Consider the following 27,433-nt stretch of genomic DNA (forward strand, 5'->3'; position numbering starts at 1 on the left):
AACAGTCACGGGACTCACAGGCCTCGATGACAGTCTGTTTCTTGCCTACAGGAGCCCTCTTAGACTTTCTGGCTGCTTTTCTGTTAATGCTAAAGTCAGGATGTGAATACAAACTTTAAACTGAAAGAAAAACGTCTTTCACAGCAATTTCTACTTCGAATTTTCTACTTTTCAAGTTCATTTTATATCTCACCAGTTAATCATCCTTGAGCATGTAACACACGGTTTAAACCATCAGTACAACCAAAAGAATTTTTAGCCTTTGTTCCTTATATAACAGCGAACACTATGAAGATGTTAAACACATCCAGTTTTTTGTTTTTTGCTTTTTTACTGGTGGGGTTGGGGGGAGGTGGTGATGGTGGTTATCAGCTTTCTCTGTTAAACTTGGTTTTCAGCTTCAGATTTTGTGCATGCTCACATGCATTTCATGTCTCGTATGACTCATAGGGAAGTGATGCATATTCCAATCAGTGATTCTATTAGATGATGATGATAAAATGATGATGATAAAAAGTAAAAATAAAAGTCTGTATAGAACATTTAAGTCTAAAAAAAGACATGAATATAATGCTGCAGAAAAGCATCAATCTTGGGATTTTGAACATGACGGCAGTACTTTAGAGGTCTCAAACTGGAAACATTACAGCCTAATAAAAGATAAATAAAGACGTGGAAATCATTTCAGTTTCTAGATAACTTAGAGTAAAATTACATTTATTGACTGGACAGGTGTTCTTGGTGTGTGCTCTGTGTTCTAGTAGCTGCAGTTCAAACAGTGTATGAAACACTAGAATCAAGTATAAAAACAAGCAAAGATTTTCTGCATCACCAAATTAATTATGCAACACACTGTTTGTGCTGCTGTAACTTTACAGCTGGGCTTCAATCTTAAAAACTTGCACAAAAAATGTATTCCACCAGCTGAAAATTCATATTACAATTAAAACATGTAGTAAATAAAACTATCAGTGAAAATGTGGCACTTCAAGCCAATTTTTAAATCAAAAATTCAGGAAAAAAACTTTTCCTGATCAGGTTAGCATTAGTTACCATGGTGATTTAGCCAGGTTAAAGGAGAGCCATTTTCATGACACTAACACATTAAGAGATGAAGTCACAGAGAGGGGGATAGACTGAAAGACTGGGAGAAGCAGGAAGCATAGAGGGTGAGATGTCACACCTGTGATGTCTAAATTGAAAAAATCAAGATGGTGATAATCAAGGTGCTTAAGTCAGGAGTTGCAGTCCATGACAGAAATACATTGCACAGCACAGCTAGTAATGTAAACTGGGAAAAAAATACAGGAGAAACTCAATTTAACACAAAAAATTGTGAATGTCCCCAATGAATTGTTAGGAAACATTTCCCACTGAAAATATGAAAGAATTATGGAGTACACTGATTAGCTATCATAGGATGAACTGGTAAATGTAAAAATGATTAATCTGTGTTAACATGTCACTTGCACTTTAAGTTATGCGCTGATTTCTTCCTAAAGCAAGCAAGCACAGTACTGCCAGCTGTTTTACCACATGTTGAGAATGGCTGTCATGACGGTTTATGGAGAGAGATGATTTTATGTAGAAATGTGATTACGTATAGGCCTTTCTGCATAATCAGAGTTCCTCCAGATGATACGAACCTTTGAAAAAAAAATCAGTAAAGTGTTTCAACAACCTGGATTTTCATAGTGTTTCATTTGCTACACTACAGAAGAAGCAAAATAAAAGCTCTAAATCATCCGCTAGTAAAAGTGTTTGATATTGTGCCTGTTTGAGTGGTGGTAAAAAAACAAGACCAGTGGCACTTGATTGTGCATATCATTTTTTGTGTGAAACATCCTGTCATTCATTTCAATAAAATTAGCAGCCTGGAAATCACTGTGATTGGCTCATTTAACATTCATCTCACTACGATCCAACAGAATTATAAAGCTCTGATGATTTAAATCCAAGCACATCACAGCAGATCTAAGGGGACATTTCAGTGCATTGCTCTGTGTTTCTATAAAGATAAATTCTCATCTAAGAAGTGTCTGCCTATGTTATTTGATGTGACTTGCTTTTTCCTTGCTACTCACTGTTTTCCATCCAAATCAAGCGATTTGTTACCAATAACTTGCAATTTGCATATTGGCTACTACCTATAGGAATACTATTCTAGCCTCACATATAGCCATGCTTTTACTTTGTCTCCATTTCATGATTTTGATACATCAAAGCACTTAAATTAGTGCCATTATTTTCAAATAGATGTCAAAATAATACTACTATATAATATATATATATAACTATAATACTACCACTATTATAAACTGCTTGCAGCGTAAACCAGGTTGCTCTCACTACAGCTACATGCAGATAATATATAGTAATGATAAATGAAATCACACTGGATGAGCTGGAATGTGAATTTCCTTTCTGACTTTTATAAGAATGACTCATTGACATTCAGGATGCAGCACCATGAGTGTGCTGGTGTGAGAGTCGGCATTAAAGTCAGCCATAATTAGGTTGGCATTCTTTTGACTGATCAGACTGACTCCCCTTAGGCTCCCACAGAAGTGCCTGAAGCAAAAGTTAGTCAGTAGCGGCTTCTGCACACACAGCATGCAGTGTCACAACACTGACAAAGCTTATTACACAGAAAATACAAAGTTTTGAGATTCTTTGACACTTTGACGTCATTTCACTCTCATCCCTACCCTCGGTTTCACTCTACTCCTGTCTCGTCATGCTTCTTTCTTCTCTCATCAGAAACTTTTCTGAAAATGTGTTCCTTCTTATTCTGTTTACTTTGTGTACCACCTGTAGCCACTCAGCCATTTGTGCTCCGCACGTTTATTGTTTATTTTTTGTTGAAAGCATTACAGATCAAAAATATTGAGGTAGACAGGCAGTCGCTGCAATTATTAAAGACATAAAAGGATCTCACCACTGATTCAACAGGAGTGTTAAGTTTTAAAGAGACTAGCAGGGGTCCGTTTAAGAAATAGGAGCCTGGATGAAGGGAGACTAATTGCATCTGCAGGGGGAAAAGACGTAGTGTAGTTAATTTCGTTAATATATTTAATAATAGGCAATTATAACAAATCCCACAGATGTATGTTTTCTGTGTAGCTTTAACAACTTAATCGCTTCAGTCTGAAAGAAAAAAAATGTAGTTGTGACAAAAATATTGTGAATCCTTAGAGATTTTCTGCATAAATGCGGCTGCATATCATTGCATTCATAAATACAATCCAATTGTGTTACACATTGTGATTTATTTACTGAAGACAGTGATCTAATATTATGTATCTCTCAGAGGCAAAAGCATGGGAATGTTTGTTTCAGGTGACTGCGGATCAGACCTGCTCATTAGTTTTGAGGGATTTTAGTTCCTCACTGCTAATCCCAGGTTTCAGTGCTGAGCAGGTTCAAACCGGGATGTTGGTGGGTTTTCTTACGTGAACTCTTTGCTCCGTCAGATTTGTTTTCTTTGTTTGCTTCTTTGACCATTATTTGATAGAATAATTAATGTGCTGGGGGTCGTTGCGTTGTTGCTTGACATTTTAAACTCACTTCATATACAGGTGTTTGCCTCATGTTTGCCTCTAGTATTTAGCGGTTTAATTCACAATTCATTATTTCATCCATGATGGAGAAAGCTCACCTGGCCCAGATGCAGGAAAATAAGCCCAAACCTTGATACTACCACTACCTTGCCTAACCCTAACCAGAAACTTCTATTTTGATCTCTTTCTTTCATAAATCATCTGTCAAACAGCTTTCTGGCTCGATCACTTGACCTTTAGCAGCCCTGGATTGAAGACTATTGTTTTTGTTGTAGCCAGTGACAGAGGGTTGTCGTTGCAGAGGAGGTGCCCTGGGTTTGTGATGACCTCCCGGGCTATTATAAGCTTCATTTGTATTTCTTATTTGTACACAGTCTGTTTAACAGTAAATTGGCGCGGTCTAAACCTTTTAGGCTCTATAACCCTTTCCATCCTGATACATGTGTTGTGAAAATCTAACTGCCTTATATCCCTGTTCATTAAATAGAAGTGGATTCTGATCCCAGAGCTTTCCTACTTTTCACACTCACAGATTTATAGTGAAACATCTATTCCTCAATTAATACACAAATAAATAAATAGTATTTGCTTTATTTGTTTAACCTTATCTACTTTTATTGCATGAACATCTTTTCTGGTTATATTTATGTAGAAATATAGAAAATTGGAACTGCATGTTCATATTATCAATACTTCATAAAGGCTTATTTGTTGTCTTTCCCTTCCTCCAGGTTGCCAACCTGCTGCGACTTTTCCAGATCCCTCAGATCAGCTATGCTTCAACCAGTGCCAAGCTAAGCGACAAGTCCCGCTATGACTACTTTGCCCGCACCGTGCCCCCCGATTTCTACCAGGCTAAGGCCATGGCAGAGATCCTACGTTACTTTAACTGGACATATGTATCGACAGTGGCATCAGAAGGTGACTACGGTGAGACTGGCATTGATGCCTTCCAACAGGAAGCTCGTGCCCGCCAAATCTGCATTGCCACCTCGGCCAAGGTGAGCCGCTCCATGAGCCGGTGGAGTTATGAAAACGTGATCCGCTCCCTGCAGCAGAAGTCCACCGCCAAGGTGGTCATTCTGTTTACCCGCAGCGAAGATGCCCGTGAGCTGCTGGTAGCAGCCAACCGCATGAATGTGACCTTTACCTGGGTGGCAAGTGATGGCTGGGGAGCCCAGGAGAGCGTGGTGAGGGGAAGTGAAGCTGTGGCAGATGGGGCGTTCACCATTGAACTTTCCTCCTATCAAATTCCCAAGTTTAATGATTACTTCACCTCCTTACATCCATACAACAATACCAGAAATCCCTGGTTCAGAGAGTTTTGGGAAAACCAGTTCCAGTGCAGCCTCCATGATCTAGGCTGTGGGAAACACTCGCTCCGGGAGGTTCCATTTCAACCAGAATCCAAGATCATGTTTGTAGTGAATGCTGTCTATGCAATGGCTACTGCCTTACATAACATGAGACAAGCCTTGTGCCCAAACTCCACCAAGGTGTGCGATGCTCTTAAGCCTGGCAATGGACGAAAATTTTACAGAGACTATATTCTCAAGGTCAAAATTGATGGTGAGTGAATCTTAATGAACTAACATTACTTAAGCAAAGCTTTAAAGAAATATGTTTGTCATTATTTGAACATCTGTATATAAAACTAAATATAACTCCAGGTACCAATGCATGTACTAGATGGTGCCAGATTGAGTTAAATCAATTTAGAGTTCCATAAAATGTTGAATTTAAGACTAAGTCTGCATGTTTATTCACTGCACCCAGAGAACATTTCTATAATGATTCAATTAGCAGAGATGAAACAATTTCCTCACCCTCGTGCTCGGAGGCTGCTTTTGTCATGCATGCAAGTGTGAAAAGAACAATGGATTATTTAGTTTAAAACAAATCAGACACAGCTTAAAAAATATAACTTGTTTCCTGCTTGTCTACACAAAGCTGCAGCACAAAACAAGTGCCAACTACTGTAACAGCATCAGTTCACACACATCGTAAGTGATTGGCTTTCCAATATAAATGCTCCTACTTGTGCAAATTAGCTTTGATTTATGGAAATACTGACATTTTCATTGATATGAGATGAATGCCGACAGCCGTGTTTGTATCCAGCTGTGCTGCATTTCACGATTTCTAAATTAAAAAAAACATAAATAAATAAATAATAAAATACCCAAAGGATTTTTACTATCCAGAGAATTAAAATTGGATGAAAGGCCTTAAATTAGTCTATCCCATGAGACACTGCAACACTCTAAGGAGAAAACATACAAAAACAGGTGGACCACTAAACTCATACATATTTTGAAATCATTACGTGTGATAGATACGTAGGCTGTAAATGAAAATACTGAATGAGGAACCCTACAGTGTATGTAAAAGAATGGCTGTTTAGCACAGTAATCAGACTGAAGCAGTTACTTGATTGCAATTTTATTAACTGTAATTTTAAGAAATAATAAGTTGAGTAATATATTAGTATTATAACTTTAAATAATAAGATTAAAAGAGTAACGGTGATTAAAAATTGACCTCATACTCTGGTTAACAATAAAAGGCATCATTTACAGCCTTTTAACATTTTATTTAAATAAATGAGAAAATAGCAGGTAGATTAACCAGTACTGAAAATTATCACTAACAGCTGGCCCAAGCACTAATTTTCATATGCAGGTAACCTTTCAATTTTTTAGATGATAGCTCATTTCTGCTTTGATTTCCATGAATTTACATTTTGCCATGTAAGGTCCTGTGTGTTCTGAATCTTCATCCTATTGTTCCATCCAGGAACAGACTCAGACTGTGACTTCCATCATGTAAATTGCCAGTTTGCACCTGTGTCCTTTCACAGTCATGGAGTCTATATTGAGGGGCACATATTAAAAGATAAGACTCTCCTTTCAGAACAAACAGAATGAGTTGCATAACATATGAGTTCACAGTCCACACTGTTGTTGCTCCAAAACAATTGAATAGTTAAAATGTTACAAAGTTGACCAATTTAGATATTTATACCTTACATTTTATACCGTAGTCCCAAACTCTTTATGATGAGTCTCTTACATCTGTTACTAATACACAATATTTTTCTCTATTCCTTTCAGCCCCCTTTCGTCCTCCAGACAGAGACAATATAGTCCGCTTTGATACTTTTGGAGACAGCCTGGGTCGTTACAACATTTTTCACTATCACAAAGACGGGGAACGCTATGTCTACCGTAAAGTCGGCTACTGGGCTCAAAGCCTGAGCCTGAACCACAGCCTGATTCCCTGGCCTGGTGATGTTGTGCCCACCTCCCAGTGTAGTGACCCCTGCAGGAAGAATGAGGTGAAGAGTATGCAGCCGGGAGATGTGTGCTGCTGGATCTGTATCCCTTGTCAGCCCTACCAGTACTTGCATGATGAGTTTACCTGTGCTGACTGCAGTTTTGGACAGTGGCCCCTGGCCAACCTGACAGGCTGTTATGATCTGCCTGAGGAGTACATCCGCTGGGAAGATGCTTGGGCCATTGGCCCTGTCACCATTGCATGTCTTGGGATCATGTGTACACTCTTTGTTATTGGCCTCTTCCTTAAACACAATGAGACACCAGTAGTGAAGGCTAGTGGACGTGAGCTCTCCTATATTCTTCTGCTTGGAGTGCTGATGTGCTATTGCATGACATTCATCTACATCGCCAAACCTTCCACAGCTGTGTGCACGCTACGCCGGCTAGGCTTAGGCACCTCTTTTGCCGTTTGCTACTCAGCCCTCTTAACCAAGACCAATCGCATTGCTCGGATCTTCAGTGGAGTGAAGGATGGAGCCCAGAGGCCTCGTTTTATCAGCCCAGCTTCCCAGGTTGCCATCTGTGGTGCTCTGATCTCTTGCCAGCTGGTAGTGGTGGTGGTCTGGCTGCTGGTGGAGACCCCAGGGGTGAGGAAGGAAGTGAACCCAGAGAGGAGAGATGTGGTCACCCTGAAGTGTAACAGCAAGGACTCCAGCATGCTCATGTCTCTCACTTATAACTGCATCCTCATTATCCTCTGCACAGTCTACGCCTTCAAAACCCGCAAATGCCCCGAGAACTTCAATGAGGCCAAGTTCATCGGCTTTACCATGTACACCACCTGCATCATCTGGCTGGCTTTCCAGCCCATTTTCTATGTTACTGCCAGTGACTACAGGGTGAGTTAACTGAGCTTATACCTGCTCCTCAAGCAGGCACACACAGCTCTTTTAATGGAAGTTGGGGAATGCACAGACTTCTTACTATCACTGACTGTTAATTAATTCTTCTCTAAATCACACACACATGGGATGATAATCATTTGCAATAAATTATTTATTCAGATGGCTTTAGATTTCTATAGTCTGACCAGAATACATCCTTGTAGATAATGATAATTTTTTCTGGGCTTGAATTTGAATTTTATATGCAATGCCAGTTAATATTGATTCAGTTGTCAGCAATATCTGCATCGCCTGTGGCTCCCAACAATATGTATTCTTTATTACAGTTGCTTCAATTTTTTATGATTATTAGCACACTTTCACTACCTTATTTTACCTCGAATGTTTAAATAATAATGTGGGGAGTGAGAGCAACCCATTAATGAGACTATGCACCTCATGTAAAACTTTAACAGAACTTCAAAGATAGAAGTCTTTTCCCTCTCTGGGGAAAATGTGCTGTGCGCTATGGTTTTGGTTACATTGTTTTCACTCTCTTTTTATACACTACTTATGACTAAATGAAATAACTGGCAGGCAGACAGCCAGCCAGACATCTGCTGAATAGGATCATACACTGAACTGATAGAATTTCAGAGAAAAGGTGGTCTGAGTTGTGTGGGTTCATCCCACTGGGATCTGAACAACGTGCAATGAGACAGAGGCAGAAGGGAGAAAGACAGCGGAACCTCCTGACACAGCTGCCTCTACAGAAACATGGTGAAGACAGGCTAGACCATGAGGGCTGCTAGGGAACTGAAAGTCCCTGTGAGTCCCTGTGCGTAGCTGTGTGGAATGGAGTGTGAAAGACTGGGCTGCTGAGTCCCAGCTGTGCTTTCTGTCTTGGGACTGTAGTGAGGCTCAGAGGAACCCTTCCTCCAGGCCCTGTAGGCAACGCAATTCGCAGCCTGAACAGACTCATCAGATAGACGCAAATCTCCCCTTTGACCGATGAATAATTACTGAAGCAACTGAGTTGGCACAGTGTCTCTAGTTTTTCACAGGCAGGGACACATTACCAGCGTTCTCCTTGCTTTACACTTCTTCTCAAATTGTTGTCACAGCCTGATGCAAACCTCCAGCTGAATAACAAATACAGATCTGTACTAGGCAGTCATGAAATGTTAAACTAAGCTAAATACAATCTACTGAGCCGTGAATAACACGTTTGATTACCAAATGAAATATTTAAGACGCTCTCCACACCGCTGGGGGAAGAGGGCTCCTCTCTTATGCCAGTGCTGGTCATCTCAGCAGAAAATGCAAGCTAATTAAATAGCTACGACTGTTAAAATTCAAAGTGCTTCTATGAAATCAAGGCTACAGAAACTACTACTGCTTGTGAAGTCTATCAAGAAGTGTGTTTAGACAGATATTTCCTAAATTTGATTTCCTTCAGCTTCAAACTCCATCAGTTCGCTTCCACTTATCCTTTTCAGGGTCACAGGGGGCGCTGCAGCCTATCCCAGCTGTCTTAGGGCGAGAGGCAGGGTACACCTGCCTTCAGCTAAAATTAGTGTAGCACCACTAAATATATAGTAACCATATAGATATATAGGTAGACACAATCAGACTAAGCAAGAGGTGAACCACAAATTCCTTGAAAACCAAATGCATAGCAAGTAACTGTTCACTGTCCAAAGTTTAAAGTTCAGCAGTTTGAAAAACAAACAAAAAACCCCTCTCTCGACATCTAAATATCGAATAAATCTTAAACTGATCTTTAAATTACTTGTGATTTTAGCAAATTCGGCATCCATGCCAGACTTGGAAGACTCCAGTAAAGCTTTTCAATAAACGCACAGTAAAACCTGCAATAAAAAGGAAGAATTTCATCTCTCATCTCAGAGGGTCTCTGTAGGGATTAAGTTAGCTGAACACAGACACAGAGACAATGCTGTATTTGTGCAACAAAAACAGCACCATCAAAGGTCAATACAGCGAAAAACAAGGTTGAAGAGAGACTGTAGCAGCCATGCTCTATATCCACACTCCAGAATATAACACATCTGGGGAAATATAAGGGGAAAAGCAGATTCCTTGTCCTCTTCTTCCTTGTGCTCTTTCACTCCAACATATTGTGAATTATTAAAACCACTTAACAGGTTATTTCTATGCAGTATTGTCCATGGTGTTATTCAAAACCAAAAGTATTTAGCCTTTGTCCACGTTGGGATTGGTGAGATTATTATTTTTAAACAGCCGCCATGCATCCGTACATTACATTCCATGCTTTCAAAACTACAGCTTAGAAATATAGTGAAAAAATGGGAATCTGAGGCTTTGTGAATTTACATTACAACACAGCACCTGAGCCTGTCAGTGTGCACTGTATTTCAAAGATGGTGTGAGGAGAATCTTAATGTTGAATTCACTGCAGATGGCAACTTAGAAAACTCGATGCAACTAAAGGTCAGTTTAGTGATATAGCTGTATTACACTACATGGTACATGACCACACATAGTGATAACCACTATGTTTCCAAAGTGTGAAATACAGTATACATATCAATAATGTCCTGTAGATATTTTTCTTGATTAGTCATAAAATCTATATTCAAGTCATGAATTTACAGAGAGAGTAAGAAACCGATGCAGTAATTAAACAATATTCAAAATAAACCAGGTAAACTGACGCTGTGCCAGTTACATCTCTGTCTCAACTTGCATAGCTTTTTCTGTGGAGCTGTCAGTGCACAGAATCACACTTGGTACCCACAATATTTTAATACCGACATTAGCATTCAGGTTGATGACAGACACCTGCTGCGTCTTGCGAAAAAGAAATGCACCTGCCATGTTGCTGTGTTATATCTTCTCACTGAAAAAAACTAAAAAGACGACTGTGAAAGCGTTGGAAAGCAAGAAGCAGACTGAGGATGCATAGCAAGATGTGGGCAGGGTGAGCCGAAAAGGAGCGAGGGTTACGCAGTTGATTGACAAGCAAATAAACAGATCGCTTAACACCTCTAGTTAGAAATCCCAGCTGATAAACAATCCCCTTCCTCCTCTGTAGCACCTGGCTTTGATTCTGAATTATGAAAGACGTACTTATCATTTCTTTTCTGACTTCAGGGTTTTTTTTTGTTCAGAATGAATACTCTTGAGCTGCAAAAACGGTCCTCCATATACAGAGTTAGCAACTTTCAGGCATTTTCAACCACAGGTGTGAAATTAAGAGTAGCACTTATGAGGTATACGGGAATTCCCTCAATGCTTGGCAATCTAGAAATGTGACTTTACGTTTCTCTTACTGTACATATTTTTGTACCTCTGAAATACAACAGTTTGGAGTTTTACCTTTTGTTTCCTCCTCCAGGTACAGACCACTACCATGTGTATCTCGGTCAGTCTCAGTGGGTCGGTGGTACTGGGTTGCCTCTTTGCTCCCAAGATCCACATCATCCTGTTCCAGCCACAGAAGAATGTCAGTACACTCAGGGTGAACACCACCCGCTTCAGTGTAAACACTGGCCCCGGCTCCAGTTTTTCTCAAGGTACCACCCAAGATACAGCAAAACTCGTGAAACTGAAACAAATATTAAATAATAATAATACAATTGATATTATTATGAAAATATTGCTACATGCTTTATCACTGTGTCACACTTGTCTGTCTGACACTGGGAGTTATACATAACCTTTTTCTTTTGTCTTTTTTAAGTCATACATAATAAAAAAAAACCCAAACAAAACCTTTTAAAATACCAAAAATGGCCCCATACAATCCCTGATGGTGCAGACCTGGTGTAGCCAAAAATAAATTAATAAGTTTAATAAGTAAATAAAAAATCCAAGTCTGTTTATTTAGAACATTTCTATAAGATTTGAACAGAATTGTTGTGTGTTGTGTGTTATTATGATAATTAAGTGAAAATACAGTGCTTCAATATACATATCATAAGTAGAAAAAAACCAAGCTGCATTGCATTCCACATCATCCATGAGTTAATTATCATGCTTCACAGGGGCATCTGGGACCCAGGTGCCCCTTTGGGTTACAGTAATTTTGGCTTATATCACAAACTGTAACTAGTAGTTACAGTAGTTACACTACACTGCTGACATTACACAAAATATCCTATTTTTTATGTTTTGCAGCAACGGCCTCCAATGTTGTTCCAACAGTGTGTAATGGACGAGAGGTGGTGGACTCCACAACATCCTCTTTGTGAAGATCAGCTGAGTTATATTTTATTTTATTTTTCGCCAAGCATTGTAAACAAAGTTATATAATCACTAGTCCTGAGTCAGGTGTCTCAGATATCGAAGAGGTCACACAGATGATCGTCCTGGCTTTGTTGTCCTCAAAGTGCTGTGAGTACAATGTCCCGATTATTTTCTTTTGTTCTTTTACTCGTAGCATATTTTAAATGAGATGCCAATAAAGTCGCATATAGCCCTTGTTTTTGAGGATTTTACTTGCAACAATGGAGTAAATTATAGTAAATCTGTTAAATGTAATATATACAAGACGTTTTTAATGTAGATTCTGGTGAACCAGTTTGTGCTTTCTTGTAATTTATGTAAATAAAATGTGTTTTTTATTAAAACTGAAATGATTCAAAGTCTGTTCCTTTACACATCATATTGAGATTCATATTGTAGAGGGTAACATATGCAAAAATACATTGCCAATAATCTAAAAATGTGAAATAAACCTTCAATTTTCAGTAGCCAAATCAGTAAAATATACTGTAAATCTGCTGTCATGTTATGTTATAACATGAAATTTTCACCCTTGGCAAGTGCAGGATTTATCTAAATGCAAAACAGAGTACACATATGCAGTGTTTTTGCACTGTGCCTCTCATTTCCCCTAACTCCAGTAATTTATTCACAGGCCTATGCAAAGCACTGATGTGACCAGAAGAACATTTTGGGACTCAGTGTCTTATTTATCTTCACACTTGGACAGAAGAAGCAACCCAGTAATGAATACAAAAGTCAACTTTCACGACTCTTTAAAATAATAGTGTGCAAATCAAACCTCCATCAGCTGGGATCTGAAATCTATGCTGCCCAAATTTTAACAGCTTAAATCTACACCATCTGCCTAGACCAAACAGCCACTGAAATGAGAATTACCTGCACAAATATCATCTGTTGACATGGGATAAAATTCACCAAAGCTGTCTTGGACCCGGCCCATACAGTATCAACGATTTAACACTGCCATCTTGTGTCCACATTTTTTTTTCATTTGTCTTAATTTGACCAACATGCACGCAGCTTTGGGGTTTATCCAAATATAGAACATTTCCATATGAAGGAAGTCAATGAATAATTGCAGTTCTGCTTCAGTAGATCTGCTCACTGGACATCATCAAATTGCTGTTTTTACGTGGGACAGGCCAAACATGCTGTTCCTTACTGTGACAGACAGGCTCGCAATATATCAAGCATATTATCAAGACACAGACACAATTTTGTGGGGGTAATTAATTTTCGGCATTGCCTGATTGTGCAATACAGTTGATTGCAGCAATCCTGTTAAACTCTTGAACTGATAGTCTCACCCTCATGAGGAAAACCACCACTGTAAATGTAGCTCATTCATTTTAGTTCATCATGTTAGGCAGCTTTTAAACAGTCTTTCTGGATTTTTATTAAGTTAAGTTACAACTAAACTGCTTAAGAGACAAAGATTGTCCAATATGTTTGTCTAACCCTTGGACAAACACAAAGGTCACATGGTACCCTGCTGTCTGAACAATCCCTTTATTAGGTTGCTAGAAATAAACATGTATACGTAGCATCTCATAGTATCTTATATTATGCATGCGATTAACTTATTAGAGCAGTTGAAAAGTGGCTGATGAGTTTAAACTGTACATTAATAAATTGTCACACACCACCACCACCAATTTTTTTTCTCTGCAACCTATTCACTCCACAATTTTAGCATAAAATATGCATATAAGTTTAAAAAAAATGACTGCAATAATTTTTTTTAATCAAGTTGCAGTAAGTCTAACATGTTCAATCTCACACATTTAATGTCAAAATATACTGAACTGGAAACATCAGGTAATTAATATTTTTGCTTAGCAAGACTGTTTGCTAGAGTTTTTTTTTAAGTTAAGGGAGCTGTGAAAATGATATTATATAGCAATTTGCTACTACATAAAATTCTATGAATATAAAAAATATTTAAGCTAATATATAAAATATATTTTCCATGAAAATCCGAAAAAGAAACGCACAGTTGTGAAGCTCCTACTGTTGTTAATCGTGGACCGGATGAAGGGAAAGCAAGGTGATTAATCCTTTGAGAAAGTACCTCTGTTATATTATATAGCTATAGGTAGGGCACAGATAGTCACAGAACTTAAAAGACCAGTTCATTTTGGCCTTGGTCCTCGCTTAATCCACCTGTGAAAGGCACAAACGAGCCTCACACCGGACTCAGCTAGCTAGGTGGCGGTATAGCCGTTTGTCCGCTCCGTTGACTCCAGCAGCAGAAGAGGAGGGCACAACTCAGCTCCAGCACTTCCGTGTTTTGTAAAGTGATTGTAAACTTACAGAAAATTATAGACACTCACTTACAGCCGGTGTTCTGCATTGGTGACGAGGAACATCTTTGAGTCTGCTGTTAGCATCATTTATCGTTACAAGGTGAGTCCCGTACACAGGGAAATTCTTGTTGTTTTTATGATAAATAACAAGGGGCGGAACTGGTCCAGTGTCTGCGCTGCTTCAAAACATATCAAAACTACTGTTGCAGTGTCGGGTGTTGTTTTTACTAATGGCAGATAGTCTGTAATTATCGGTAACGGATGTGTGGGGAGTACTTCGGCTTGTTCTGATGAACAGTCAGAGATGGTTGTATGAGCAGTGCAGGCATGCCGGTGAACTTGTCCAGTCATGATGTCCAGAGACCAAAGTGATAAGTTTGTGTACAGGCCTTTCAGTTAGGACCATGGCACCAAAGAGACGAGCTGCTTCTGCTGCCAAGGCTGGTGGAAAGAAGGTCAAACAAGAGCCTGAAACACCAAAAGCCAAAGATGCCTTTACCTCTGCAAAGGAAGCCCTGCTGGCTGCAGGGCCACAAGTAAAAAGCAACAAGAAGGTAGATGAACACTGTTCATTGTCATCCTGTGGAGAGGTAGGACACGTGAAGTAGGGCTTGTTAGTGCAGGAGCAGAAAGCTGATTTTGATAAATGTTCTCTAATGTCTTCACCAGGTGTATGAGGATTACGACTGCATGCTCAATCAGACAAATATCGGACATAACAACAATAAGTTTTATGTCATCCAAGTTGTTAAAGCAAACAAGAAGTACTATTCATGGAACAGATGGGGCAGAGTGGTGAGTTTGTTCCACTGTTTTTTTAAATGCATTTTGTTCTGTTAATTCATGTACCCACCCACACTATGTGTATATATATTTATACATATATATTTATGTATATATGTGTATAGAGAGAGCGTGAGATAGATAGATAGATACTTTTTCTAAAGGGCTTAGGGGGGAAAAGCAGACATTATTCATTTTTAACCCCTTATTGCTGTGTGTTGACATATTAGCATCACTGTTAGTGCTTCATTTCTAACCTGGTTTCAGGGGGAAGTCGGACAGAGTAAACTTAGTTCGCCCTTTGATAAGGCTGAAAATGCTGTCAAGGACTTTGAGAAGAAGTTTAAGGACAAGACAAAGAACAACTGGAGCGACCGAATGAATTTTGTCTCTCACCCTGGGAAGTACACCTTGATAGAGGTGGATGGAGAGCAAGATGCTGAAATCAAGGTAATTTAAATACCTGATGATTAGGTCAAGGAGCATTGAGTGTGGTTATGAAACCTCAAATTGTTAAAATCACAGTATGAAAAGCAAAGTCTCTAAAAAATAATAATAATAATAATACAAATTCTTCAACTGCGTCTCTAATATTTTAGACTTTTGACACTCTGTATGAGCTTTAGCAGAATCTCCCTGTGCCTTCTCTTGGACATTGCAGGTAGACTGTGTTGATGGCAAGCCAGCCCAGGTTGCAAAGAACGCCCTACCTTGTACCCTCGATGAAGCTACACAGAGCCTCATTAAGCTCATTTTCAGCAATGACATGTTCAAGGAGGCGATGGAATGTATGAACCTAGGTGGGTGTGTCTCACTTGTAAATCTTACCGTACACTACTAAATCTCCATTTGCACTATTTGCCTATTTGCACTACTCTGCCTGGTTTACACTCAATGTCACTTACCCATTATATTGTATATTATATAGCTTTCTTGTTATATGTAAAATTGTATTTATTTAAATTTTTACTTTTTAATTATTTTACTTGCATTTTTTAATCACTTTTATATTTAAATATATTTAAATGTTCATTTGCTATTTATCTAGGGATTGAAGAGTAACGCAATTTCTATTCTCCGTATGTCCTGTACATGTGGCAGAATCGACAAATAAAGTTGACTTTGACTTTGACTTTGAAATGTTTTCACACGACAGATCCAGTCTGCAAACACTCTTTGTATTTAAAATACCAGTTGTGTAATGTACCTGTGAAGCTGAAATGGGTGCAGACTTTAAAAATACTCCTGTATATTAAGCCTAACTTGTATTTCTAAGAACTGTAGGAAACAATAAAGAATGCGATGTAAATGATTAAACATTGTTACAAACAAAGGGTAAAGTCTACATCTGCATATCTTCCCTCATCTCAGCATTTTGGACATATATGATTAATGTTCTGGGCTTTGCTAGCTGCAGTAGGCAGAAAGCTAGAAAAGGCAAAAATGAAGAGATAAAACAGTAAAAGCAATCCCAGGCTTAAAACTCGATAGGCTTCTCTCTGCACCTTTGTCCCCTTTGTGCATCCGTACATGTTTCATAGCTCTAAAAGTAAGTGAGTGCTGGCTTCACACATTATTATGCTTAACCCACTGCACCTCCATAACTTGTTTCCTGTGAAGACTTAATAGTAACTATCTGATTTGGTCTGAAAGGTTGCGTGGTTTACGAGAGTGTCCTGTTTTCACTATGCTTTTCTAAACCCTGAAATCAAAAGAAGTCAAAAGAAGGATCAATTGTGTAGCTTCCTCTATGAGCACACTAATCATCTGAAAACAACCTAACCTTACATTTTTGTTTCTAATTTGGAAACCTTTTAAATTGCACTAAAAACACTTTTTGACAAGTGTTTTTAGTGCAATCCTGGGCACAAAAATTATGAAAACATGCAATGATCTGCTTGAGAATTGTGTTTTTTGTATGTGGTTATTACGCAGACATCAAAAAGATGCCTTTGGGCAAGCTCAGCAAGGTCCAGATTGCAAAAGGCTTTGAGGTTTTGGAGGAGATTGAAGCTGCTATGAATCAAAAAAGTGGAAAAGGACGTCTAGAAGAGCTTTCCTCAAAATTCTACACCACAATCCCACATAACTTTGGCAGGAACAGACCGCCTACTATTAATGACAAAGAGATTGTGGAGAAGAAAAAAGAGATGCTCTTGGTAAGATTTTCTGGTTCATAAATTAGGAGAAGCTTTGTCTCGCTGTGCTGTGTTCTCATTCCTAAAGTCTGTTCCCTGTTGTGTGTTTTTTACAGGTGTTGGCTGACATTGAGCTTGCCCAGACTCTGAAGTCAGAGACTGAGAAGGCTCAAGAAGAGATGATACAGACGGTTCCTCACCCTATAGACCAAGACTACAATTCTCTCAAATGCAAGCTGACTCTGATGGAAAAGAACACAGAAATGTTCAAGGTACTGTCTCTTACGTGACTAAGTCTTATAAATACAAAGGTTTTGGACTGCTGCTTATCTCAGATCTGCTATTCATGTTGTTTTATACAATAGTAGCAGTTGTGTTATTTCCCTCTTTGTGTTTTCACATTTGAAGATCATAGAAAATTACCTGAAAGCGACTTCAGGTGACTATTACAAACCAAAAATTCTCAATGTTTGGGAAGTCGATCGAGAGACAGAGGTAGGCACTACAGCCAGTTTTATTAAGTCAAACACAGAAAACGGGCGTCCTCTGACCGAAAGCACATGTTCCGCATTGCAGGGGCAGCGCTTTAATGAGAACGATAATCTGGAGAATCGGCGTCTGCTGTGGCATGGTACAAACATAGCAGTGGTTGCAGCTATCCTGAAGAGTGGTCTGAGGATAATGCCCCATTCGGGAGGCCGTGTCGGTTGTGGTATCTATTTTGCCTCTGAAAACAGCAAGTCTGCATGTTACGGTAAGGCTAGAAGCAAGAAACAAGACAATTTTGGGTCTTTATTGGAGTCATAACATTGTACTTTTCACTTTCTGTCCATTTTCAGTGCGCCCTTCCAAAAATACAGGAGTGATGTTTCTCAGCGAGGTCGCCCTTGGCAAAGAGCATACCATTACCAGAGACAATTGTTCCTTGAGGACGCCTCCGGCCGGGTATGATAGTGTGGTGGCACGAGGCATGGTCGAACCAGGTGCAGTACTTTTTACGTTTTGTACGGTAAAATAATACCTTTTTATAAAGAAATATACAATGTCACAAAGTAAACTATCAGCATATTGAGAGATCTGCGTGCCTTTTGTCCTTGAAATTGTTTGGCAGTTTGGATGAAGTTTAATTTCTACTGGTAACTCATGACAAATTCATTAAAAGAAACTTGCTATTCATGTTATCAGATTGTGTCAGTTTCCCCCAAATGAATAAAAATATAAACATTTGAAAATCAGAGTGGCAGTAGCTTTTCTGTGTGCAGCTTACATGAGCTCTCTGTGCTCGCTGCCTTACCTCCGGCCCAAAGACATGCATGTTAGGTGAAATGGTGACCCTAAATAGGCTGCAGGTGTTCATGTAAGCACCTTGTGGCCCGTAGTGCACTTTGAATGATAAATTAGTCCGGAAAAGTGCAATATGAATGCCACCTCCTGTCAATTTTGTTATATCACTTTGTGATTCTTTGATTTCAGATCCGTCCAAGGATATCTTCATCACCCAGGAGGGTAAGAAGGTTGCTGTGCCTCAGGGTAAGCCAATAAAGCAACCCCAGTTTTCTGATAGTCACTTCAGCAACAGTGAATATCTCATCTACAAAGAGAGTCAGTGCCGCCTTCGCTACTTGCTGGAGCTAAATATGTATGGCTAATTCTAACCAAAGAAAAATGAAGGTCCTTTTGTTTGTTTCTTGGTGATGGACTTCCTACAGTCCTTCTGATAAGGCTATGGTCTAATGCAGTGAATGTGGATCTGTTCATTTTAGATGCACTTTTCTGTGCCTTACGCTTATGTTTGTGTAGTTTGCAAGTTTTTATACATACTTTAAAAAATGTAAAGCTAATATACAATGCATGGTGGTCTTTGCACATTTTTGTTTTTGAATTGAATTAGTGGTTTTCAAACTGGAGGGCTGGACTACGATGTGAAAAATGTAAAGTGAAAACTGATTTCAATTCATGTGATTTTCTTTTTTCTTTTTTAAGAAAAAACAGTAATGTTCAAGTTTTTAGTTGTTGAGAAGCAGTGGATGACTTCTTACAGCTAATGAGGTGGAGCCTGCCATTTTGAGAACCATTGAATTACATATTGAACCTCACCTTCTGTTTGGCGTCTCAGTTCTGTTTCTATAGGGTTTACATATTTGCATACGCATCATTTTGTCTAAGTGACAACGAAGGACACAGTTCTGTGCATCAGAAAGAAAGGGTCTTGAATGTGCACTTATATATGCATTTTGAGTAGTGATAAATTAAGTTAAACTGGTGTGGGAAAGAGGCATAAATGGTACCTATACAAAGACATATTTATGAAAATGTAAAATGCAAATTCTTAGGTAACATTGAAGAACTGTTACAAATGTAAGAAGGCTTCAAGGAGTTTTCTGCTTTGGAAGCCAGTCCCACTATGCCTTATTGGTTTATTCCAAATACAACCACATGGTGTCATTAATGAGAAACTCTATTTTAGATTTAAAAAATGTTTGTAGTAATGCACTATGACATTACGTGAATATAGAATATACTGAAGTGCCCCTGCAACATCTCTTATTATGAAGGCAATTAGTTAAAATGATGCCATAATGGTAATGCACTGACTGTGATTGTAAACAAGTAATCCATAAATAAAGAATAAATCATCTAAAATGTTTACTGGTTGTTTGGATATCTTCTCTTTCGAATTCATAATGTTTCTCATATAATGCTGTGTTTATGTGTTATGTAGAGTGCTTAACACATTTATTAGTCCACCACCCAATGTAATGATTAATCCACCAGCATGTGCAGACTCTTTAATCGGAGTAATATTTTTAATGCTAAAGTAAAGTTATTGTTATTATCTGTGAATTTATCCAAAAATGTATCATCTTACAGAAAAGTGGAAAATGTAGTATAGAATATTGGTGAAGATTAAGATGTTTTCTCTTGTGTGTATTTGTGGTTTCTTTTTTTAATAACAGGTGGTTTAATGATTTTTTTAAGCACTGTATTGCAAAGGGTTTAAAGGACTCATTTTGCAAGATACTAGCTCACATTGTGCTTGCTGCAAACACTGCTTATCATTTATTTATTAATGTTTAGGAAAGTTCGTATTATGTGAGTGGTGTTCTCTACAGGTATACTATAATCCAGCTCAATGAAACATATAATTTAAGATGTAGATGACCTAAGATCCAGTAAATTGAAAATATTTAAAGTCAAATAGATGTAAAAAGAAAACCGTTGCAGTGCCAACGTAAGCTACATTAAAAACAGAAATAAATCTTTGAACTGGTGGCTGTTAGGACCCAGGAGAGACTGGGCTCTGGAGGAAGACAGAGGAGTGTGTGTCCGCTTGAAAAAACAAAAAACACATCACTCACACAATCACACAATACAATGTGTGACAGTCACCGCCATACACAGCATCAAACAGCAATTGGGGTGTTACTAGAGGAAGGGAGAAGGAAGAGAAGAAGCATCATTTAAAAATGGAAAGCCGTCATGGAATTGGGAATATACCTGTCTAGCAGCTCTGAAACTCTCCTCTTAAACTTTTCATGTGGTATTAACAAGAACAACAAAAAAGCTGGGACTGCATAAACAATATGTGGGATTTAAGCTATAGTGGTGTCAGCACTGACACTTGGTTAACCTATTCAGATTTAACTATGGTGTAGAAACAGAGTGGTTCATGGGTAAGTTATTTCAGTTTGATCTCATTTTTCAGTGCTCTATTTGTTTCTTTATTAAGCAAACAAAAATACAAAAGGGAGTCAATAAATATATTTTCCCCACAATAATGTATGAAGGCACAGAAATTTTTGAAAGTGTACCATTGCAATCTATTTCAGTATCTAGTAGTGGTACTAGTGTGTTCCTACAGCAGGTCTAAAGTAATAACTTGTACTTGTCTACATTTTACCATAACAATGGGTTTATAATTTCAGTTACTTTTATTAGTGTGTCTACCAAAATCTACCAAAATTTGTTCAGTCACAGTTGTGATTATAATAACTTCTACATCACATCATCTCCTCGTAATTGATCCTGACATTGCAAATACAACAAAAGGAGTCAATAATTCCTTCCTGATGAAAACAAAATGCCGTGTGAACAAAGGTTTATCAGATTGCAGTTAGATCTAAATCAGTCTGTAAAACCACTTAGAGTACTGGCTGTTAATGGATTAGACTTTTTAAAGAGAAACAACTCTCCTCACAACTCTTTAATTTAACAGCAGTTTAGTAAGCTGACTGAACGTTGTATAACCATTGTTTTTACTCTAAACGTTTCAAAGTTTACCCATCAATATGTTTACACCAGCTGCTATTATTCTTATGACCTTTTAACAAGTCACAGTGAGGAATTAAATGACTGTGGTAATTTAATTGCAATATATTTCTCAATTAATTCATATTAAATAAAATTGCAAGACATTCTATGGACAGAGGCGATCACATACACAGAGATAAAAAGCATACCTTTTTAATAGATACATAAATACGCTTGTAAAGTCTGCTTTTAAACTACTTTAAAATGTTTATAGATGTTTTATGAGAGTTTTTCCATTTCCTTTCAACACAGATCCACATATGAAGAAATCTGAGATAAAAATGGAGGAAGCTGCGATTTAATAATGGCTGACAAGACCAGGTCCATGTTAGCCTCTGTGGCAAATCATTCTGTTCTGAATCTTACAACTGCCCTGTGGGAACCCAATCCTACCGTTCCTGCTGATGTGGGTGTTGTCACAAGCTCTCAGTCACAGATCAAAGATCTTTTCGGTTTGTTCTGCATGGTTACCCTCAACCTCATTGCTTTGTTGGCCAACACTGGTGTGATGGTGGCGATTGCTCGTGCGCCTCACCTTAAGAGGTTTGCCTTTGTGTGCCACCTGTGTGCAGTTGACTTGTTGTGTGCCATCCTCCTGATGCCTCTGGGGATCATATCCAGCTCGCCGTTCTTTGGAACTGTTGTGTTCACTGTTCTGGAGTGTCAGGTTTACATCTTTCTTAATGTTTTCCTCATTTGTCTGTCCATTCTCACCATCACAGCCATCAGTGTAGAACGTTACTTCTATATTGTACACCCAATGCGTTATGAAGTCAAGATGACCATCAATCTTGCTATTGGTGTCATGTTACTGATCTGGGTTAAGTCAGTCCTCTTGGCTATTGTCACACTGTTTGGATGGCCAGCTTACGGACCTCAGAGCTCGATTGCAGCGGCTCACTGCTCTCTTCACGCGAGCCACAGTCGCCTAAGAGGAGTATTTGCAGTGCTATTTAGTGTGGTTTGTTTCATGGCTCCAGCAGTGGTTATCTTTGCTGTTTACTGTGCTGTGTACAAGGTGGCTCGTTCTGCAGCCCTGCAGCAAGCCCCTGCAGTAACAACATGGGCAAATGCAAGCCCTGCCAAGGATCGCTCTGACTCCATCAACAGCCAGACTACCATGATCACTACCACCCGTACTCTGCCACAAAGACTTTCTCCAGAGAGGGCATTCAGTGGAGGCAAAGCTGCACTGACTTTGGTATTCATCGTAGGCCAGTTCCTGGTTTGTTGGTTGCCCTACTTCATCTTCCACCTGCAGATGTCTCTGACTGGTTCCATGCAGAGCCCTGGGGACTTGGAGGAAGCTGTCACCTGGCTGGCCTACTCCTCATTTGCTGTCAACCCATTCTTCTACGGCCTGTTGAACAGACAGATCAGAGAGGAGCTGGTAAAGTTTAGACGTTGCTGCCTTACACAGCCTTTGGAGTTTGGGGCATCAAGCCAAGAGGGTTCGTTTCAGGAAAACTTCCTGCAGTTCATTCAAAGAACCACTAGTACAACTGAAACTCGATCCAACTGTGCCAACTCCAGTCCCCAACCATCCACTACCCATACTGTGGATCAAGTAAATAAGATACCTGGACAAATACCAGAGGAGCATGCTTAAACAATGATGAGCAGAAGTTGTGTACTGCAGAGCTAATATGTAGTCACTGTAGCTGTTCTTTGTTTTTGCAAGACATTTGATCTTAATCAATATGTTTCTGTCCGTGCTGGGGAAAAGCAGGCCACTTTTGAAGGAATAAGTGATGGTGGACAAAATCCAGTGGCCTCTATAAACAGAAGGAACAGTTACAATAATGCTTTTAACATACATATGGACATTGACAGTATTGTTTTAAGATAGTATTGGAAAAAATCTGTTCAAGTACAAATATAATGTTTAGGATATTTTATCTTTTAATTATGATAAGTTTTCCTATTTAGGTCAAGGGACTGTGGTTGTACTGTAACCGGAAATATTGAAATGATGATCTATTCTCCAACGTAATTTAACCTTTCTCTGATTTCTCAGATTTTAACAGTGTTTGTGGTAATTTTCTATATGTTTATAAATGTAAATCTGGAATGAATGTAAATCTGGAATACTGCAATAATAAGGTCTTGAGAGTTGGTTCCCGGTTTCCTCTCAATAACAAGTATATTATATATCTCAATAATAATGTATATTTAAATGCTATTTTTGTGTTGATATTTTTAAAGTGCTACATGTTTCCAAGCTGTGGGCCTTTCTATTTAATATTCAGGAGCTTGTGGTTATCATATATGACCAAATAATCCCGTAGAAGTGCCAATGCTCTCTGTGTTCAGAGGTCAAATGAACCTGAGGGCTAATACCTTTGAGTTCTTCTGTGCAACAGATATGCTGATGGATCATGGGCATCAGCTGGCTCTGTCGTCGTGGAAATTGAGTGACTGGAGGTGACTCGCACAGCACCAGCGACCTTTCAGCTGGATGTATACTTAAGAATCAGATCCTGATTGGAGTTTGCTAATTCACATTTAAAAGGTCTGGAAGTTCAGATACGGATCATTAACATGCAAAGAAAGACTGAAGGTAGGTCACAGAAGTCCCTGCAAATAAGGGCTACTATAATAGTGACATAGGTATGGTGAGGAAACGATAGTGAATTTACAATGGAAATCATTACTGGGCAATGATTATGCTCTGAGAGTGGTGACAAAGTGCTATTTTATGACCCCTGCTGTTTGTGTTAGTCTTTCACAAACAGGGAAAAAGACAGAATAGTGTGGTTACAGCAAATAACGGCTAACACCATTTCACTTGCTGTACTATACACGATGCACCACTCTTACCTTACTGTAGCTGTATATTTAATCCCTGGGTAAATGCCGTGGTAGCTTTTTTTATTTTATTTTTAATGATGCAGAAGCACACAAGGGAGCATAAAGGACTCTATTATTCAAATGTACAGTTTTGAGATTATAATAATAATACGCACAATTTAGGACTCACACACATCAATCAAGAGATTAATAGTAGGACACACAGTAAAACATTGATGCAAAAATAAATTGTGTAAATGCTGATGTCTTTGGGGATAATGTAAACCACCGATTACTGTACATTTTTACTGTGACCTCAGTATTTTCTCATGACAAGCACAAAATCTTTACGCTCGAATCATTAATTAATAAGTTGTTGTTATTCTGCTTTTTTTCCCCCAGTTAGGCTGTTTTCAGCCTTTGTTGTTGTAATGTTTCCAGTGTTTGTGTGTGTTTGCCTTGAGGACAGCTGGTAAAATTTTGATTACACCAGTTTTTCATAATCAAAGCATTGGATTTTTTTTCATAAATAAAGAAAAAAGAATAGAAGGTGCATTTATAGTTTACATAGCTTAATAAACTCTTTTGAGAATACAGTAGCACCAATTTAAAAAGGCAAAGCTTCATCACATCACAGCATCACAGCACTGTGTTATAAATTTTACAGTAACAAATTTTACTTGTAAATTACAGTAAACATACCATAAATTAACGAGAATGCTGCTGGAAGTAAACGTGGATGTACACTCTGAAGATCTTAATACTAGCAATCCTATAATACAGTCTTATACTTTAATGGGGAATTTTCTTACCGTGCACAGTCTGGATCACCATCATATCATTTCTCACGACCACACACACACATACACACACAGCTGGTGTGGAAACAGCTTTGAAATGTACGAGTATTTCTTTTACAGTAACAGGAAAAAAGGTCAGACAGAAGTCTGACCTCTCTCTTCAAATCTGACAGAGCTGTGGGGAGTATAAAACAGCAGCGGGTTATTGGTGTTGGGTGCTTTTGTGCCTGTTTGCTGATGTTCATATTATGTGTGGATCTACCACCCTTTGAATCTGAAAATGTAATTCTAGAGGTTCAAGACCTGTCAATAGTTTATATCTGCGCAGATAGAGGAAATTGAAGGATGGGGTGGGGGAAGAAAAGCTCGTTTTAAGATATTTGTTGAGTGTTATCTCATCCGGCTGAATAGTGGCAAAGGAAAGAACACTCACTTTGACACACACATTTCAAAGGCCTGATCTGGAACAAACTGATCACAGACAACACAGACGTATGCACTCTTTGATGTTTTTATTTTGCAGCTGGCGTGAAAATAAAAAATCCAGTCATGAAGATTTGAGGTATTTCAAATCACAGTGTGCCTGCCTCCTTAACAGATCTTCAGGCAATTCATCTGGGCCTGTGAGCTACAGACAGAGGACATAGTGAAATACAGCTATGATGAATGCTGTGAAGAATTCTAGCTCAACACAAATCATGACCTAGACTGTTGTTTTCAGGTTTTATTTTGTACAGTTTTAATACATTTTCAGAAAATAATAATAGAAACACACAATACTATAAGTCATACCACTATGGCCTGGGCTTTGCTATTAGTTTTATTTAATATTATGTTTTCATTTATTGTTTTCCATATGCACACAGAACCTAATCTGGGTAAAGTACACTTGATATTTTAATTCTGGTTGGGTGTTTTAGCAGTATACCCAACCAAGTACTTGTGCAGTGCTTATGCTATCTTTTCAAACTGTAAGTATACACTGCTTTACTGTGATTTTCCTCTTAATTTTTACTGATGATATGACTTTGATTAAAATGATAATTTTATAAGCTAGATTAAACTATGTAAGCAACTTTTAATAATAAGTGAATCTACTGACTGTGAACACAATCATATAACACAGTCTTCCAGGGGCTTTTCATCACAGTGGTTGCCAAACACTATTAATCATCAGCTAATCAGATCCTGCCAACACTACCACAGTACTGCATCCCAAGCATGTGGGGAAAAAGAGCAATTTAAGCATGTGTGAGTGGAATAGCTGCTTTATGTAACAGGGATGTATTAAAAAAAATGCAATGAAGAACCATGACCAACAGAGTGTGCTACATACCAGTCAATCCTCCTCACATCCTTTTATTTTGACATCTCTAACAAGACCAAGACTTGAAATAATTTTCAACACATAACCGGATAGACGGCTGTCTTCTTTTTCACAGAATATTAAGTCTTACAGATGCGACAGAGCTGTCTATGATCAAATCTGACACTCTTTACAGCACAGTTGTGCCCAGAATATTGAATTGAAAGATCCATTTGATTAATTCAGAGGGCAGTACCAAAGAACATGTTAAAAACATGCCTACGCCACACACTTAAGTGAAAGAAACCTTCAGCAATACATTTTTAAAGGTCAGGGGAGAAAAAGTCACAATAAAATATAGAAATACACTTAATATGATATGAAATCAATACATAAAGCTCACACTGTAATTTGATGCTTTGAAATGAATGAGGATTCATTTTGTGAGGACAATTTAAAGACTCTAAGGTTTGAGGTTTTTTTTTCTTGATACAAGGAGCCATGCTGAAGTTAAAAAAAAGTGACTACACAGGCACGGTTTTACAATAGACAAACGAATACAAAAAAAATCAATGGGACAGCTTACTTTATGCTGTGAGGGATAGGGACTGCTAGCAAGGAGCTGGTGATTTGGTGAGGAGTCTATATTTAATTGACCAACACTGCCAAACACTGTCGCTGTGATGAAGTAACTCTGTAATGTGAGTGCCAGAGTACTCCCCCTGATCATCACCCTGGCAATATTTAAGCAGGAAGTCAGGACTGATTTGATTCCACAAGTGATGGATATTTCTCATGCAGGCACAAATGAGACTTATAATGTAGTGTGTCACAAAATGTCAAAGCACGGCTGTAAAAGCCAATAAAGGCATTCCTCAACAGCAGTCAGTTCAGTCAGCAGAATACTATGTTCCACCTGGGTGCTAGCAACAAGCCAGCCGTCCTCCTGCTCATCCTCCCTGTTTTCGATGATACCATTCAGACACACAGCGCAGCTTATTGAAC

At 38.6% G+C, this 27,433-nt stretch overlaps 3 protein-coding genes and 1 long non-coding RNA gene across 8 annotated transcripts in view; 3 read left to right on the plus strand and 1 right to left on the minus strand.

The window, feature by feature from the left end:
* The window catches only part of grm2a (glutamate receptor, metabotropic 2a), a 33,807-nt gene extending 21,472 nt beyond the window's left edge, over positions 1 to 12,335 (plus strand). The window contains exons 3-6 of the mRNA XM_085456649.1: positions 4,292 to 5,129; positions 6,674 to 7,737; positions 11,102 to 11,279; positions 11,884 to 12,335. Coding sequence (XP_085312775.1) covers positions 4,292 to 5,129; positions 6,674 to 7,737; positions 11,102 to 11,279; positions 11,884 to 11,957 — 2,154 coding nt within the window. The 3' untranslated portion in view covers positions 11,958 to 12,335. The remainder of the gene's footprint in view (positions 1 to 4,291; positions 5,130 to 6,673; positions 7,738 to 11,101; positions 11,280 to 11,883) is intronic.
* LOC146709607 (uncharacterized) overlaps positions 1 to 14,389 on the minus strand; it is a 50,631-nt gene extending 36,242 nt beyond the window's left edge. The window contains exons 1-2 of one of the 4 annotated variants that reach the window (XR_014920459.1): positions 14,328 to 14,389; positions 11,083 to 11,311 (exon numbers count right to left, since the gene is read on the minus strand). This is a non-coding gene — a long non-coding RNA (uncharacterized LOC146709607). Of the gene's footprint in view, positions 1 to 11,082; positions 11,312 to 13,988; positions 14,052 to 14,327 lie in introns of those variants that run through there. The other 3 variants (XR_014920457.1, XR_014920456.1, XR_014920458.1) reach the window with 3 other exon arrangements.
* On the plus strand, positions 14,337 to 19,194 carry parp3 (poly (ADP-ribose) polymerase family, member 3). Of its 2 annotated transcripts, none has more exons than XM_085456650.1 (11): positions 14,337 to 14,400; positions 14,688 to 14,890; positions 14,970 to 15,095; positions 15,351 to 15,533; positions 15,745 to 15,883; positions 17,019 to 17,242; positions 17,338 to 17,493; positions 17,630 to 17,716; positions 17,798 to 17,975; positions 18,061 to 18,204; positions 18,695 to 19,194. In XM_085456650.1, exons 2-11 carry the CDS (start codon positions 14,705 to 14,707, stop codon positions 18,868 to 18,870), a joined length of 1,599 nt encoding a protein of 532 aa, XP_085312776.1. In that variant the 5' UTR covers positions 14,337 to 14,400; positions 14,688 to 14,704; the 3' UTR covers positions 18,871 to 19,194. The 2 variants fall into 2 exon arrangements, with proteins under 2 accessions (XP_085312776.1, XP_085312778.1); XM_085456652.1 differs by having other exon boundaries at positions 14,688 to 14,854.
* Positions 19,195 to 20,612: 1,418 nt separating this feature from the next.
* On the plus strand, positions 20,613 to 23,648 carry gpr61l (G protein-coupled receptor 61-like). The gene is made up of 2 exons (XM_085456654.1): positions 20,613 to 20,895; positions 21,785 to 23,648. Exon 2 carries the CDS (start codon positions 21,837 to 21,839, stop codon positions 23,139 to 23,141), a length of 1,305 nt encoding a protein of 434 aa, XP_085312780.1. The 5' UTR covers positions 20,613 to 20,895; positions 21,785 to 21,836; the 3' UTR covers positions 23,142 to 23,648.
* Positions 23,649 to 27,433: the final 3,785 nt, after the last annotated feature.

This window comes from Copadichromis virginalis, linkage group LG5 (assembly GCF_057382275.1).
Source record: "Copadichromis virginalis isolate Kocher_CV1m ecotype Utaka linkage group LG5, C_Virginalis_male_GT1.1, whole genome shotgun sequence".
Lineage (NCBI taxonomy): Eukaryota > Metazoa > Chordata > Actinopteri > Cichliformes > Cichlidae > Copadichromis > Copadichromis virginalis.

What these genes read in the sequence shown, in the direction of transcription:
- parp3 (XM_085456650.1), top strand. Translation starts at nt 14,705, where the DNA reads ATGGCACCAAAGAGACGAGCTGCTTCTGCTGCCAAGGCTGGTGGAAAG. An exon ending in AGCAAGATGCTGAAATCAAG is followed by an intron (nt 15,534 to 15,744) that starts GTAATTTAAATA and finishes TGGACATTGCAG; the next exon opens with GTAGACTGTGTTGATGGCAA. An exon ending in AGAAAAAAGAGATGCTCTTG is followed by an intron (nt 17,243 to 17,337) that starts GTAAGATTTTCT and finishes TGTTTTTTACAG; the next exon opens with GTGTTGGCTGACATTGAGCT.
- gpr61l (XM_085456654.1), top strand. Translation starts at nt 21,837, where the DNA reads ATGGCTGACAAGACCAGGTCCATGTTAGCCTCTGTGGCAAATCATTCT.